Here is a 12,193-nt window from a genome sequence, read left to right as displayed (position 1 = left end):
GCTATATATTCAGTTATTTATAGATCCTATTTTTCACTACTAAATTTATTTACATTTAATTTATGCATATAAACATGATATAATAAGTCTGCCTCATTTACACATTTAATTATAATTTTTGCATTATTATTACTTAATAAGTGCGTGCGTTATATGTTGTGCATAGTTGTATCACACAAATCTATAAACTCGCTCCTTAATAATCAGATATAATTTGAACAAATGAAACTCTTGACTAATATACCCCTCCAATGCAAATTCATAAACATAAAGATGCAACCCGGGGTTAAGAAATTTGGACAATACATATTAAGATCAAAGTGATGATATTTGCTCCCCATAAATAATAAGTACTATACACAAATTGCTAAACTTACTTGCATAAAATATAAATTGTGGAATAAAAGTGTGAATGTTGAAATGTCGATATTTTATGAGAAAATAATCTACTAGCCTATCTATGAATAACTTGTAGTCTGCTATTTGCTGATTTGATCCTTATCCTATTTATTACTCTCTGTGTTTCAAAATTACTTCAACTCTGTCCACAGTATAGTGACTTAATCAATATTAAACTAAATTACTTCCACTCTGTCCACAGTATAGTGACTTAATCAATATTAAATTATAGGATTATTTTATATGTTATTCAATTATGTTGATGGGCATTGTTGAAATAAATTACTACTCAAGAAAATGATATATTCTAAAATACATGTGGAGCACACACAGACAATATTTTTAATCTAACTTCAGCCAGCAAATATTGGAATGATTAAACAATGTCCCAAGCATAATTAGAAAACTTGGACTTTTTCGAATGAAAATTATTCTCCACTGTGTGTGATTTTAAGTGTATATTGGACTTTTCTAATCAAAATTATTCTCCCTGATCTCAATGAGTGTATCTTTTGTTGTATATATATCTTGTGTGAGATAGTCAAATGGTATCAAAATTTTAATCATTTAAAATACTAAGTTTGTTATGTTTTTCCACATTCATTAATGTAATGACATTACTAATTGGAATCCTACTTAATGACAGATATACAAATGATGGAGACTTTACACAATTGTTGGGATAGAAATCAACTTAATTAAGAAACCAATTTGAAAATTGCAAGCCACAACTTTGGCTTTGGGTAGCGTAAATTCTTCCAAAAATCCAACGACCAAGCAACATTTTCTTATTAATTACTGTCGTTGTATACAATTAATTAGTTCGATCGTGAATTGACGTTTATTACTATTTGTTTCACTACATATCTAATTGGATAAATATCTTGTTTAATTAGTATTTATTTGTTTATTCAATTTATTCGGTTTGTCTTTGTTTTCATTCAAAACATTAAACGTAGTTTTTGACAGGTTGCATATTGTATTCTTTCTTGAATAACTATTTCAGTCTATATATTACACATATTTTTTTTGTTGCTTATTGTTAAACAAATATTTGTATTGAATTTATGAGAGAAGGTGCCAAAAAACGGAGTTGACATGGGGAAAGGTGAGGTGGTGGATTGATTATGTTGGGATTGGAACAACAGAATGTGTGTTGTAGTCACGTCTTAGTAGCTTTGCACATGTCTTGCCCATATCCAAAACACCCAATTTGTTGCCCTCCATCATTCTTTTCGTGTCTTGCACTTTTAATAATAATCATACTAATAATAATAACAATAACATTTTTTGTATGTAATACATGGTCGGATGATTTGTGAGTTACGTTAAGATTACAATTCAAATACTATTGAATATGAACTTCTTAAACAAATTCATAACCTGTTTCATCTTCTAGTATAATGATGTGATATATGTAATGTAACCGTGCTCTGATCCCAATCTAGTGCCTTTTACATTTACTACATAGGCATAGAGCAGATTGATTGTCATTTTCTATAATATGAATATTTTAATAACTCATTCTATGTTCCACTTATAAAGTTAATAATCATACAATCTTGAGCCTAGATGGAACGTGATCGTGAATTCTATGCTACTACATTATTTTGCTCATAAACTATGTTACTATTAAATAAAAACTTATCTTATAATTCAATAATATATCATTATGCACAAATAGTATTACTCCCTCCGTTCCACGAAAATATGCACTCTTTATTTTTTAGCCCGCCCCATAAGAATAAGCACTTTTCAAAAACTCTTTTCTCTCTAATGCGGTGAAACTCATTTTTTACTAACAATATTTTAATTATTTTTTTTCTACATCTCTCTTATTTGATCAACTTTGCATTAAAATTCGTACTGAATCTAGAGTGTATACTTTTTGGGGACAGATAAAGTACGTAGTAAAATTTATAATAATTGATCGTCATGGGCTTAAGAACACAATTGTGGGCTAAAGGTAAGTGAAAAATAATGAGTACTACTAATTTTCCCAATCACACCTTTTTAAGTTTTAGAAACATAAAAGTAGTCTCCTCTTTAGATTTTAGCTTATTTATGTTGAAATTTCAAGTATATGCTTCCTTCTTCCGTCGTTATTTGTCATTAGTGGTCTGACTCAATTTTAAGATATGTAACTAAAAATGTAGTGGAATGTGCAACTTTTATTAATATTTTTTTATATCCTTGTATATTAGTTGGAATAATAAAATAAAAAATGTTATAAATATTCATAGACCTATCAAAAAAAATTCATGATAAGTATTGATGGACCGAGAGAGTAATACAGGTAAGGTAGTAAGAAGTAACTGATCCGTTTGAACAAAAATCCATAGTTATGACTCATAAATCAATTTGAATTGCGAATACTATTATGAAATACTCTCTCCGTTCGCGAATAGGAGTCTCGTTTTCCCATTTTAGTCCGTCTACGAATAGGAGTCCCAGTTCACTTTTACCATAAATGGTAATAGGGTCTTACCTTCTACTAATTCATTCCACTCATATTTCATTTAAAACTACTCCCTCCGTCCCGGCTAAGATGACACATTGCTTAGCCGGCACGGGATTTTAGGAGTTATTGGTTAAAGTGTTTAATTGGAGAGAGAAAGTGGGTGTAAGTATTAAAGTAGAGAGATAAAGAAAGATGAATATTTTAATAGGAGTGAGAAAAAGTGGTTGAGTGTATTAATTGGAGAGAGAAAGTTACCAAAAAAGGAAATGTGTCATCTTAGTTAGGACAAACAAAAAAGAAAAATGTGTCATCTTAAGCGGGACGGAGGGAGAATATATACAAGTTGAACTCATATTCCACTAACTTTTTTTTATCTATTGTTTTTTAACTTTTCTTAAAACCCGTGCTGATCATGAATGAGACTCCTAATGGCGGACGGAGGAAGTAGTTACAATATAAATTTTCGCAAATATACATAGAGAAACGTGGCTGACGTGGCGTTTAGGAGCAGCTTGATTGGTCGGTTTGTAGATGGTGTTATCGACCACCCTCGTTAAATGTAAAGAAACAGCGGACACTGATTGGTGATATTTGAGCTAACAATTTGATAGTCACATCAATTTCAACATTTAGGATGGATGACTCCTCAATCCACAATCCACATCAACAAACAGGTTGTGTGGTTGACTGTGACCGGATGTGATAAATTGTACTCCCTCCCTCCATCCCCTGTTAGGAGTCACACTTTTATTTCTGCACTCGTTTTATAAAAATGATAATAAATAAAATGGAGAAATGGTAAAGTAAGAGAGAGAATAATATAAAGAAATGAGTGCAGAAACGGAAGTGTGACTTCTAATGGGGGACGGAGGGAGTACTCCTCACCATTATACGTTACAGTTAGATCCAATACAAATTTTAAGAAATAGAATAAAATAAAAGTTTGTTAAAAAAATTAATAGAATAAGAATCATATTTTTATATACTAATTTTATAATAAAATATAAGTGAGAATGAATTAATAGAGTAAATAGTCCATTACCAAAAATAGTAAAAAATAAGCGTGATAAATATTAGTAGTGGTTAGACCAAAAAAGAAAATAGTACTAACAAGTATTCCCTCCGTCCCACAAAAGATGTCACATTTTTCATTCCCCAATTAAAATAACTTACAAAATGGACGTATGTTATTTGCGATAAGGTTAGAGCCATATCAAATTCGCGATGGGATGTTTGAAGAGTTATGTGTGTGTGAGAGAGAATAGAGGGGAATGCATGTGTAACATGAGAACAAATCCGAGAAATTCAATAATTATAGAGAGGGAAGTTGGTTATGATAAAATATTTGTCGCTTGCAAAGACTAAGGCTTAATTCGATTAGGAGAAGCACATGTAATGTTATTTAACATCCAAATACATATTTGTCTTGTTGCTCTTCAGAGAGTATCCTAGGCAATCACAAACATTTGTTGTCTTTTCTCTTTGTATTTCTCTCACTTGAATATATTTCATTGGGATTTTGCTTCGTGCTCTATCGCAGTCAACTTTGTTTAGTGCATAACCAGCCTATCTCCACTTATCAATCACAATAGGACTCAAAATGTGGCTTCTCACATAGTAATCAGTTTTGGGCCCAAAAAAGCCCACCACTTATCCATATTCTACTAAGGTGATGATTTAATTCCAAGGGTCTACTCGTTGCATAGGTTTTTGTCATTTTTATTGCAAAATACTATGCTAATAATTGGAAAAACATTTCACACATCAACTTTTAATTGTTTGATTTTTTCCCCATAAACTGAAATCGCTTCAAAATCGATTGTCACCTATATAAATAAAAACGACATGGCAAAAGTCATGATACTCCCTTTAATCAGAAAATTAGAAAAAAAATTTTTTTTATAAAAATGACCCAATTTAAGATATTCAACTAATAATCTCAAACATAGATCAATGTGGGTGTATAGACCAGTTGATCAGAGTTAGCTCGGACTCTTTGCTGGTCTATTCATTGACTGCTAGCTAGCTTCATACTCTATTTCTTTTAAATACTTTTTTTTTTTGAATGTGGACTAAAAATAGTAGATGTTGAGGGAATTTGAGCTTGACATTATTTAAGCATCTGAGAACTGTGGTTGAAAACTAAAATCCATTTGGCATGAAACAATTAGAGGTTATAGTGATTCAAGAGATAACATGGTAAGCAAGGCAAGAAGACTCAAACAAGGTGTTTAGTGCAATGAATACAGTTGAAGAAATAAGAATGAATAATTTTACTCCTAAATAGGAGACATGTTACATGTAGAATAGGTTATTTAAATTCGGTAAATCATACTATATTTTTTTTAATCAGTAAATCATGCCCTTGACATGAATTATGAAGCAGGTGTCAGAGATTTCATATTATAGTATAGATGATGTTGATCCAAGTCATGTGGGAGTGGGACAAACAGGCTGATCAAAACAGGGAAACCATAGCTTGAGCATCAAGATCAATGTCCTCATCCTTACTCTCTCTATCTATAACATCACTTTCTCTTAGACACAACACAACAACAACCACACATCAATGTATATAACTAACTGCATGTGATCTCGATTCATCACACCCAGAGAATGACAGATCCAAAGATCTATCAACTGAATCCTATTTATCTCCCATATTTTTAGTTAGAGTAATTCACATTCTAGCTCAATCAAATTGCTGAAAATTGACTTGATGCTTGTCATTCCAGCATGATTCACAAATTCGAGAGAAGATACTGGACTTTTTTATATTTTAAAAAAAATTCAGTAGGTATTTCTAATGTACGTGCCCGGTTGATAGAGAAATATTTTTATCGTAATTTCCAATATGAACACTGCGTCCAACATGCAACTTGTGATTGGCCGGAAAACACCCTTTCTGTTGTTGCATTAATATTCTATTTTCATAGATTTCTTGAACTGCTTTCGTACGAAGTTTTGTTAAAGTATCTATAACTGCTTCTGGTTTTCTATAATGTCCCCTCTTGAGAGCCAACTATTCTTCACAATCTATGCATTGATGTTGGACTTGTTTCCCATCTGTTTGATCAATTCTTTTGATGTATGTTAACGAAATGATCAAGTGATGATTTGTTTAACAACATACAAAACTTACTGAAATGAAGAAAACGATTAGGAAAAATACTTGAGAGGTGTTAGTATATGATCAAAAGATTTGAAACTGCAAGATTTATTGTATAACATAAACTAGCAAATGTCTAGTTTGATGTATCAGTATCACACATCTCTTGCCAGGCCGGAAAGATCAACTTCTCCATTGGGAATAGCTTCTTTTGGAGGGGAATTCTCAATAGGAATACTGTGTCTCTCAGATGGGGGAAACTCTTTATCGAATCCGCCTGGGATACCAATTGAACTGAAGAAATCATTTTTCACCTCTTCAGCAGCTTCAAAAAATCTGTTCATGCTACCAAATAAGCTGCGTTCAATAGCCTCAATGTCACTGCGTAGCCCAGGGAAAGGAATCGATTCAGGTTCTGTGGACTTGAATGAAAATGAGCCTTTAACCATTTGGTCTGTGACATCTTCCTCAGTGTACTCTTTGTTAGACTCTACCATCTCTGTCGGCCTGTGCAAAAGCACCAAATGCAATCAGCCAACAATTGAATGGCAGTAGGAAGTGTAACTCATACCTCAACAGAAATCATATATCATCGTCGATGTAATTAGGTGAAATATATACATAAAATGTGATGTGAGCTTCAACAGTTAAATTGAGCATCATGCTTAACCAAATCTTAACATAAAAACTATCCAAGTTGCAATGCAACAAATGCAACTTTGAGATATCTTAATAGAATAATAATTAATCTACCAATTGTAAGTAAATCAATCAATCACTCTTTGGAGAAATTGTTACTTTCTTAATAAAATGAGTTCTCTTTACTCTTGGCACTAGAGCTAGAGAAATCTGTGAAAAGGTAATTTAAAATTTGAACCTTAGTTCCGAATCAGAACACTATTTTGCAAAAGGAATGCTATAGGACATGAATCAATCTCCAAAAGCTTGTCAGTTTTCTCCCTTTTTCCCTATGATTTTCTGTTACTCTGCTGCTAATATGGACATAGTGTACTATGAAATCTAATTCCACTGTCTAAGACTCTAAGTTTATAGAGTTTGATTTTAAAGGAATCATTTCTAACATTGTTATGATTTGATTACCATTTTCTACTTGATTACCTCCCAACCCCTGCCATCACATCCTCCTCATCCTTGCACAACAACTTCAAATTTTCAATATTTGTTTACACTTTGAACCAACCCTACAGAAGTTCTCTTAGGTAATTGTAACTACTCAATCATGAAGTAATTTTTATTGACAATGCTCATGAAAAACACTGTACTGCCCCATCAAGCATATATTATCTCAGAAATAAAACTATGGCCAAACTCAAGAGTCCTTTTATTTCTTTCATTTTCTCCTTCTTCTTCTTTTCTAAGGTTCAGCGCAGCGCAGTAAATCTAACACCAGTTCTTCCCTATTATTCAAATTCTATGGAGACTTTTTCAATCTTTCAGAGTAGCAAACCTTAATGAGTTACCTCATAAATTCCTATAATCATGCTTACGAACATGGATAAACATACAATATTTCCAGCGGCCAAGGGATAATATACAGAAATTTAACACCCTAGTTTTTGAAAAAAGGAATTAACAACAACGAACAGTTTGCACAAAATCGAATCCGCGATTGGCTGAAATTAATTACCTTCCAACGCAGTCCTTGAAAATCTGTTCGGTCTTCTCGCATTTGCGCACGAATTTACCAGGCTCGACTTCCTCGGTGCGGCACTGCGATCTCACCACCTTCCGCGTGGCGCAGCGGTCGCTATCATCAGCGCCGCCAGAGGAGCGGTGGAACTCGCTGACGTCGCCGGAGGAAGAGGAATTGTAGCCGAAATCGCCGTTCTTCGATAGCCAACCCATCGTTGATGATAGCCTAAATTGTTGCAGGTTGCGAGGGTTTTCACTTTTTTTGTGATAGCGTCAATTTTGTGGACAAGTCTATTTGCAAAGGCGGTCGTGTGATTATTTTATTACTTGTCTCTATATTTTTACATCTTGAAAAAAGTCGGTATATTTTTTTTTTATGTATGTATTCTTCAAATAGGAATATTTAAGTTAGTAGTAGTATAATTTTCAGAGTAATAAACCTTTACTAATAATTAAATTTTTTTAAATGAATAAACTCTAATTAACCATATTTAGGTAGTACTCCCTTCGTTCCATAGTAATGAAGACGTTTCTTTTCAGCACGATAATTAATAAAAACTATGTTAGGTGAGTTAAGTAGAGGGAGAATAACGTGAAAAATGAAAAATGTAGAGAGATGAAGAGAGAAAAAAGTAGGTGTTGAAAAATGTGTTGATTTTTACTAAAAAGTGATATAACTCTATTACTATGGAATGTACCAAAATGACAAAATGACTCTATTACTATGGATCGGAGGGAGTACCAAAGTTCAGTTTAACGGAATTCTCAAATTTATACATTTTTTGGTAATTAAATAACACATCAACTGACCAACGGGTCGCAGCACAGAGTTGTGGTGACCATGAGGTCACGGGTTCAAACCCCGCCACCTGCTGGGAGACTTTCGGCCTTAATCCGCAAGCCCGGTCGAACAGGATTAGTCGGATTAGTTCGGTATAAAACAAAAAAAATAACACATCAACTATTAAAACTTTGTTATTTGAAGAGTTAAAGTGGTGTAATACATGTAAAAATCATAAAGATGAAAGATTGACAATCTCAAAAGGGAATAATCCAATTTTTATTCAGATAAACACTTGAATTTAGAAAATGGGAAGTAAAAAGAGGAATATGTTTTCATTTTGATTGATCTATTTCCTCCATATACATTATCTGAGTAATGGTAAATGAAGGGCAAAGCAGCAAAATCTATGTTTTTTATTTTTTGTTACATTTTCAAGATTGTGATTCATGGATGGTTGCAATTGAAAAGCACTGCTCTTAGAATTAGATCTCTCAACATTGCTATCACTTGTCTCCCTTCTCAACCTGAAAATAATTTACAAAAAATGCTCATAAAAAGTTTAATCATTTATTGATAGAAATGAGAGAAAATGATTATGATTATGATACCTGGAAGCATGATTCTCCAAAATGATGGTTGGTTCAACTGAAGTGGAGCTTCGACTGATTTGATCATTCTCTAAATTAGTTTCACTTCTCTGCTGCTTGAATATGGCAATCACATTTTCTAATGTTAGCAGAGCCTTCTCTACCTCCCCACTGATACGAACCTCCTTCCTCGTTTCGTCTCTGCAACCTTCTGTTGTTTCGTCTCTACGACCTTCTTCCTCGCCACCACTGCAGCAACCATCACTTGAACCATATGCTGATTTCAAGCTGCAATCATCCAACATTTCGCCTCCTTCGGATTTTTCAAGCTCGTTTCTCTTGGCCTCTGAGTCGACAGCATTTTCATCTTCTTCTCTACGTTGCATGCTAAATGTGCTCCTCTTGTCACATTTTGCAACTGCTGAGTTATCAGGATCAAGAGCCTGACGGATACGAGCATAAAGTGGATCCTTCAAAGCCTCGCAGAACTTCTGATCGCCTTTAGAAACTGAAGCAACTTCCTGTGATGTCTCAATAAAGCAAGCGTAAGATGGTTTGGGCATTCTTGCATAATCCAAAATGCTCTAACGGATTGTTACCGACATTTTTGTAGAGCTTGAAACCACTGCCTGCAAGCTGCCTTGAGACGAAGTTGAGGAACGAGGGAGGAACAAAGTCTAGTTTGATATCCATGTTTGCTATCGTCCTGTACCAATGCGACAACTTCAGATTTTGTCGAACTAGAAGCTTATTTATAAAAGTCACTCCAAACATTAGGTATAAACTTACCGGAAGTAACTCCTCTCTGCAGTCACCTTCTGCAATGCAAACCCTCCCACAACATCTATCCTCACCAATTCCTCTTCCTTAGGTATCCCATCTCTCGTGAATCCATGACTATGTCTGTCGATTTTCTCTGAGTCGGAGATCTGCTTGATAGATTCACATTATCTTTATCATCTCAGGGTAGTTAAGGTAGCTTCAGGTCAATGCAAAATACAACAAGATTTCATGGTTTACCGAGTTGAGGAGCACCACCATTAGATCGTCCTGGAAGTACTCGAATGCAAAATAATGAATCACGGCCTCTCTGCTTGATAGTGGCCATGAAACCTTCATCCTTTCTTCCACGTAAACAAGTTAATATATAGGCTTGCAGTCGGATCAAGCAGTAAGGAAGTTCGTGTGAGCATTGTTACCTCACTAGTGATATCTGTTCGCCAGGTCCAACTCTCTGCAGACAACGCGAGGAAATGACTTTGAAACTCGGAATGGCAGTTTGAGGCCACCTTGCAGAGCGAAAAAATAAAATGCTAGTTTAGTTCTACATTCTATCGTTTATACATACATACATAAATAGTCGAATGCATTAGTTACCATTTGCTGTAGAGGCCAGACTCCCATGAAATACACATACCTGTTACAGATGGAAAACTTGGTCAAAAAATAGCTACAATGAATAAAACAGAATCAGATATCCAAGAAACAGTATGAAACTTCTCACAAACATCAAGTGGCCCATCCACGTAGCCCTCGACAAGAAGAGTGTGAAGCGGAGTTCCTTCAGGTCCTTCCCGATACATGACCCTAAATTCTTCAGTGTCATGTTTTACCTACAAAGTGAAGAGAATAATCAGTGCCTAACAGAATAAACTTCACAAACTGAGGCAAAATTGGATGATGGCAGTAGAATCATATTGGTAGCAAGCATACTTTCCAGGAAGAATTCAATCTGTCAGAATCAGCAGTACTCCTCAGCATGCCAAGAAAATTGGACAACTCATTGCTTCTCCTCTCAATCACATTCTCAATGCATCCTGCAAAGCGCGTTTTTACTCATCATGTTAAGTAGCAGTACTAGAATGTTAGGCACATTCAAGGAAACTGTGTAAATAGGTAACCTTCAAGCTGGAGATCTGAATATTGCAAGATTTGATTCCTCACTAGAGTTTGAAGCTTTTCGTGGTTTGTCAAATCGGGCGAGGCTAGTGTCGTGTCCATCTTGCTTCTGTAATCTGATATAGTACCTTTCCCATCCATATTTGCATTCCAAGAAATGAAAGATTATTTTATATGCAGTGAAACGCGGTGGAGGCTGGAATGAAGGCTGCCGCTGGAGAATGATCAGCAAACAAGCAGAAAACAGTATTGAGACTGAAGAAAACAAAAGGAAAGAACAGACTCAAGACTATAAGAGATAACTCAAGACAGGTAAGGATAAGCTACAGATAAGTATTGACAATTATCCTAACTAATCCACAGATGATGCCATTCATCATTTTTCCTCTTAATCTTTTGGACCAATGCCATTCAATTGATGTAATAGTAACATAGACACAAATATATACAGAGATGTAGAGTGCAATCTGAGACAATTCCAAGGAAGCTTTCTTGAACACAAAAATTGCATACAGATTTTGAGGTGTGTGTGCATTATTACCACATACAAAAGTTCATTTCTTCTACGGATCAAATCATCCAAGCTGTGTGAATGTTGCCAAAAATTACATCTTTTTAACAAAAATTCACACAGAAACCAAGCCCACAATCTCAAATTCACTCTTATTACAACTTCACCCACAAACACACACGAATCAAAACCAAATGCATCAGGAAATGGTCTTACATTTGAAACAAAACCCAGCTGGTATTTGGAGTTGAACAAAATCTAGGATTTGATTTTGACAGAAAGAGTTGCAGATCTCAAAACAAAAAGGAAGGAGACAGCTTCAGCTGATTGGGGCCCTTTTCTTGAACGTGACGAAATTCAACAATGCTGCATTTTTTCACTCCTCCAAAATCCAAGAAATAAAACAAAGCCAAACATATAAAAATATTCAGCTGTATGTGTGTGGTGTGTGCGTGTCATTCTGTTTAGCCATATATAAGAAATTAATTAGTTGGTGAGGGTGTAGAATTACCGCTCCGAAATCATCATCACTAATCAAGTCCAATAAATGCATTCATTGATTAGTCCCATATATTCTTCATGGCTAACCACTTCAGAGTTGAAGTTGTACTTGCATAATTAAGACATTCCGACTTGGTTAAAGCATGTCTTAGTCAGACTGCTCTTCTTTTTTAATTCAAGGTCAACTTAATCCCAGTATTGTTCCAGCTGTTTAGAGAAAGGAACAAAATTGTTGTACCAATGCTGATAGCTCTTTTTATCTTTCTTGTTATACTTTTTGTGTTCATAA

The 12,193-nt window shown here is 34.5% G+C and overlaps 2 protein-coding genes across 2 annotated transcripts; both read right to left on the bottom strand.

Annotated features, from left to right (window-relative positions):
• Positions 1 to 6,019: 6,019 nt before the first annotated feature.
• LOC125205144 (fra a 1-associated protein) lies at positions 6,020 to 7,911 on the bottom strand. Its single transcript, XM_048103967.1, has 2 exons — positions 7,618 to 7,911; positions 6,020 to 6,476 (listed from the first exon to the last, which is right to left on the bottom strand). Exons 1-2 carry the CDS (start codon positions 7,833 to 7,835, stop codon positions 6,125 to 6,127), a joined length of 570 nt encoding a protein of 189 aa, XP_047959924.1. The 5' UTR covers positions 7,836 to 7,911; the 3' UTR covers positions 6,020 to 6,124.
• Positions 7,912 to 8,719: 808 nt separating this feature from the next.
• LOC125201849 lies at positions 8,720 to 11,907 on the bottom strand. Its single transcript, XM_048100115.1, has 11 exons — positions 11,620 to 11,907; positions 10,895 to 11,106; positions 10,707 to 10,810; positions 10,498 to 10,606; positions 10,371 to 10,410; positions 10,193 to 10,282; positions 10,014 to 10,113; positions 9,783 to 9,922; positions 9,597 to 9,699; positions 9,015 to 9,514; positions 8,720 to 8,930 (listed from the first exon to the last, which is right to left on the bottom strand). The coding sequence occupies exons 2-11, from the start codon at positions 11,031 to 11,033 to the stop codon at positions 8,771 to 8,773; spliced, it is 1,485 nt and encodes a 494-aa protein (XP_047956072.1). The 5' UTR covers positions 11,034 to 11,106; positions 11,620 to 11,907; the 3' UTR covers positions 8,720 to 8,770.
• Between the last annotated feature and the right edge of the window lie 286 nt (positions 11,908 to 12,193).

The sequence above is a fragment of the Salvia hispanica genome, chromosome 1, assembly GCF_023119035.1.
Source record: "Salvia hispanica cultivar TCC Black 2014 chromosome 1, UniMelb_Shisp_WGS_1.0, whole genome shotgun sequence".
Taxonomy (NCBI): Eukaryota; Viridiplantae; Streptophyta; class Magnoliopsida; order Lamiales; family Lamiaceae; genus Salvia; species Salvia hispanica.
The sequence above is the reverse complement of the archived record's forward strand: the minus strand, read 5'-3'. Positions and strand labels throughout refer to the sequence as shown.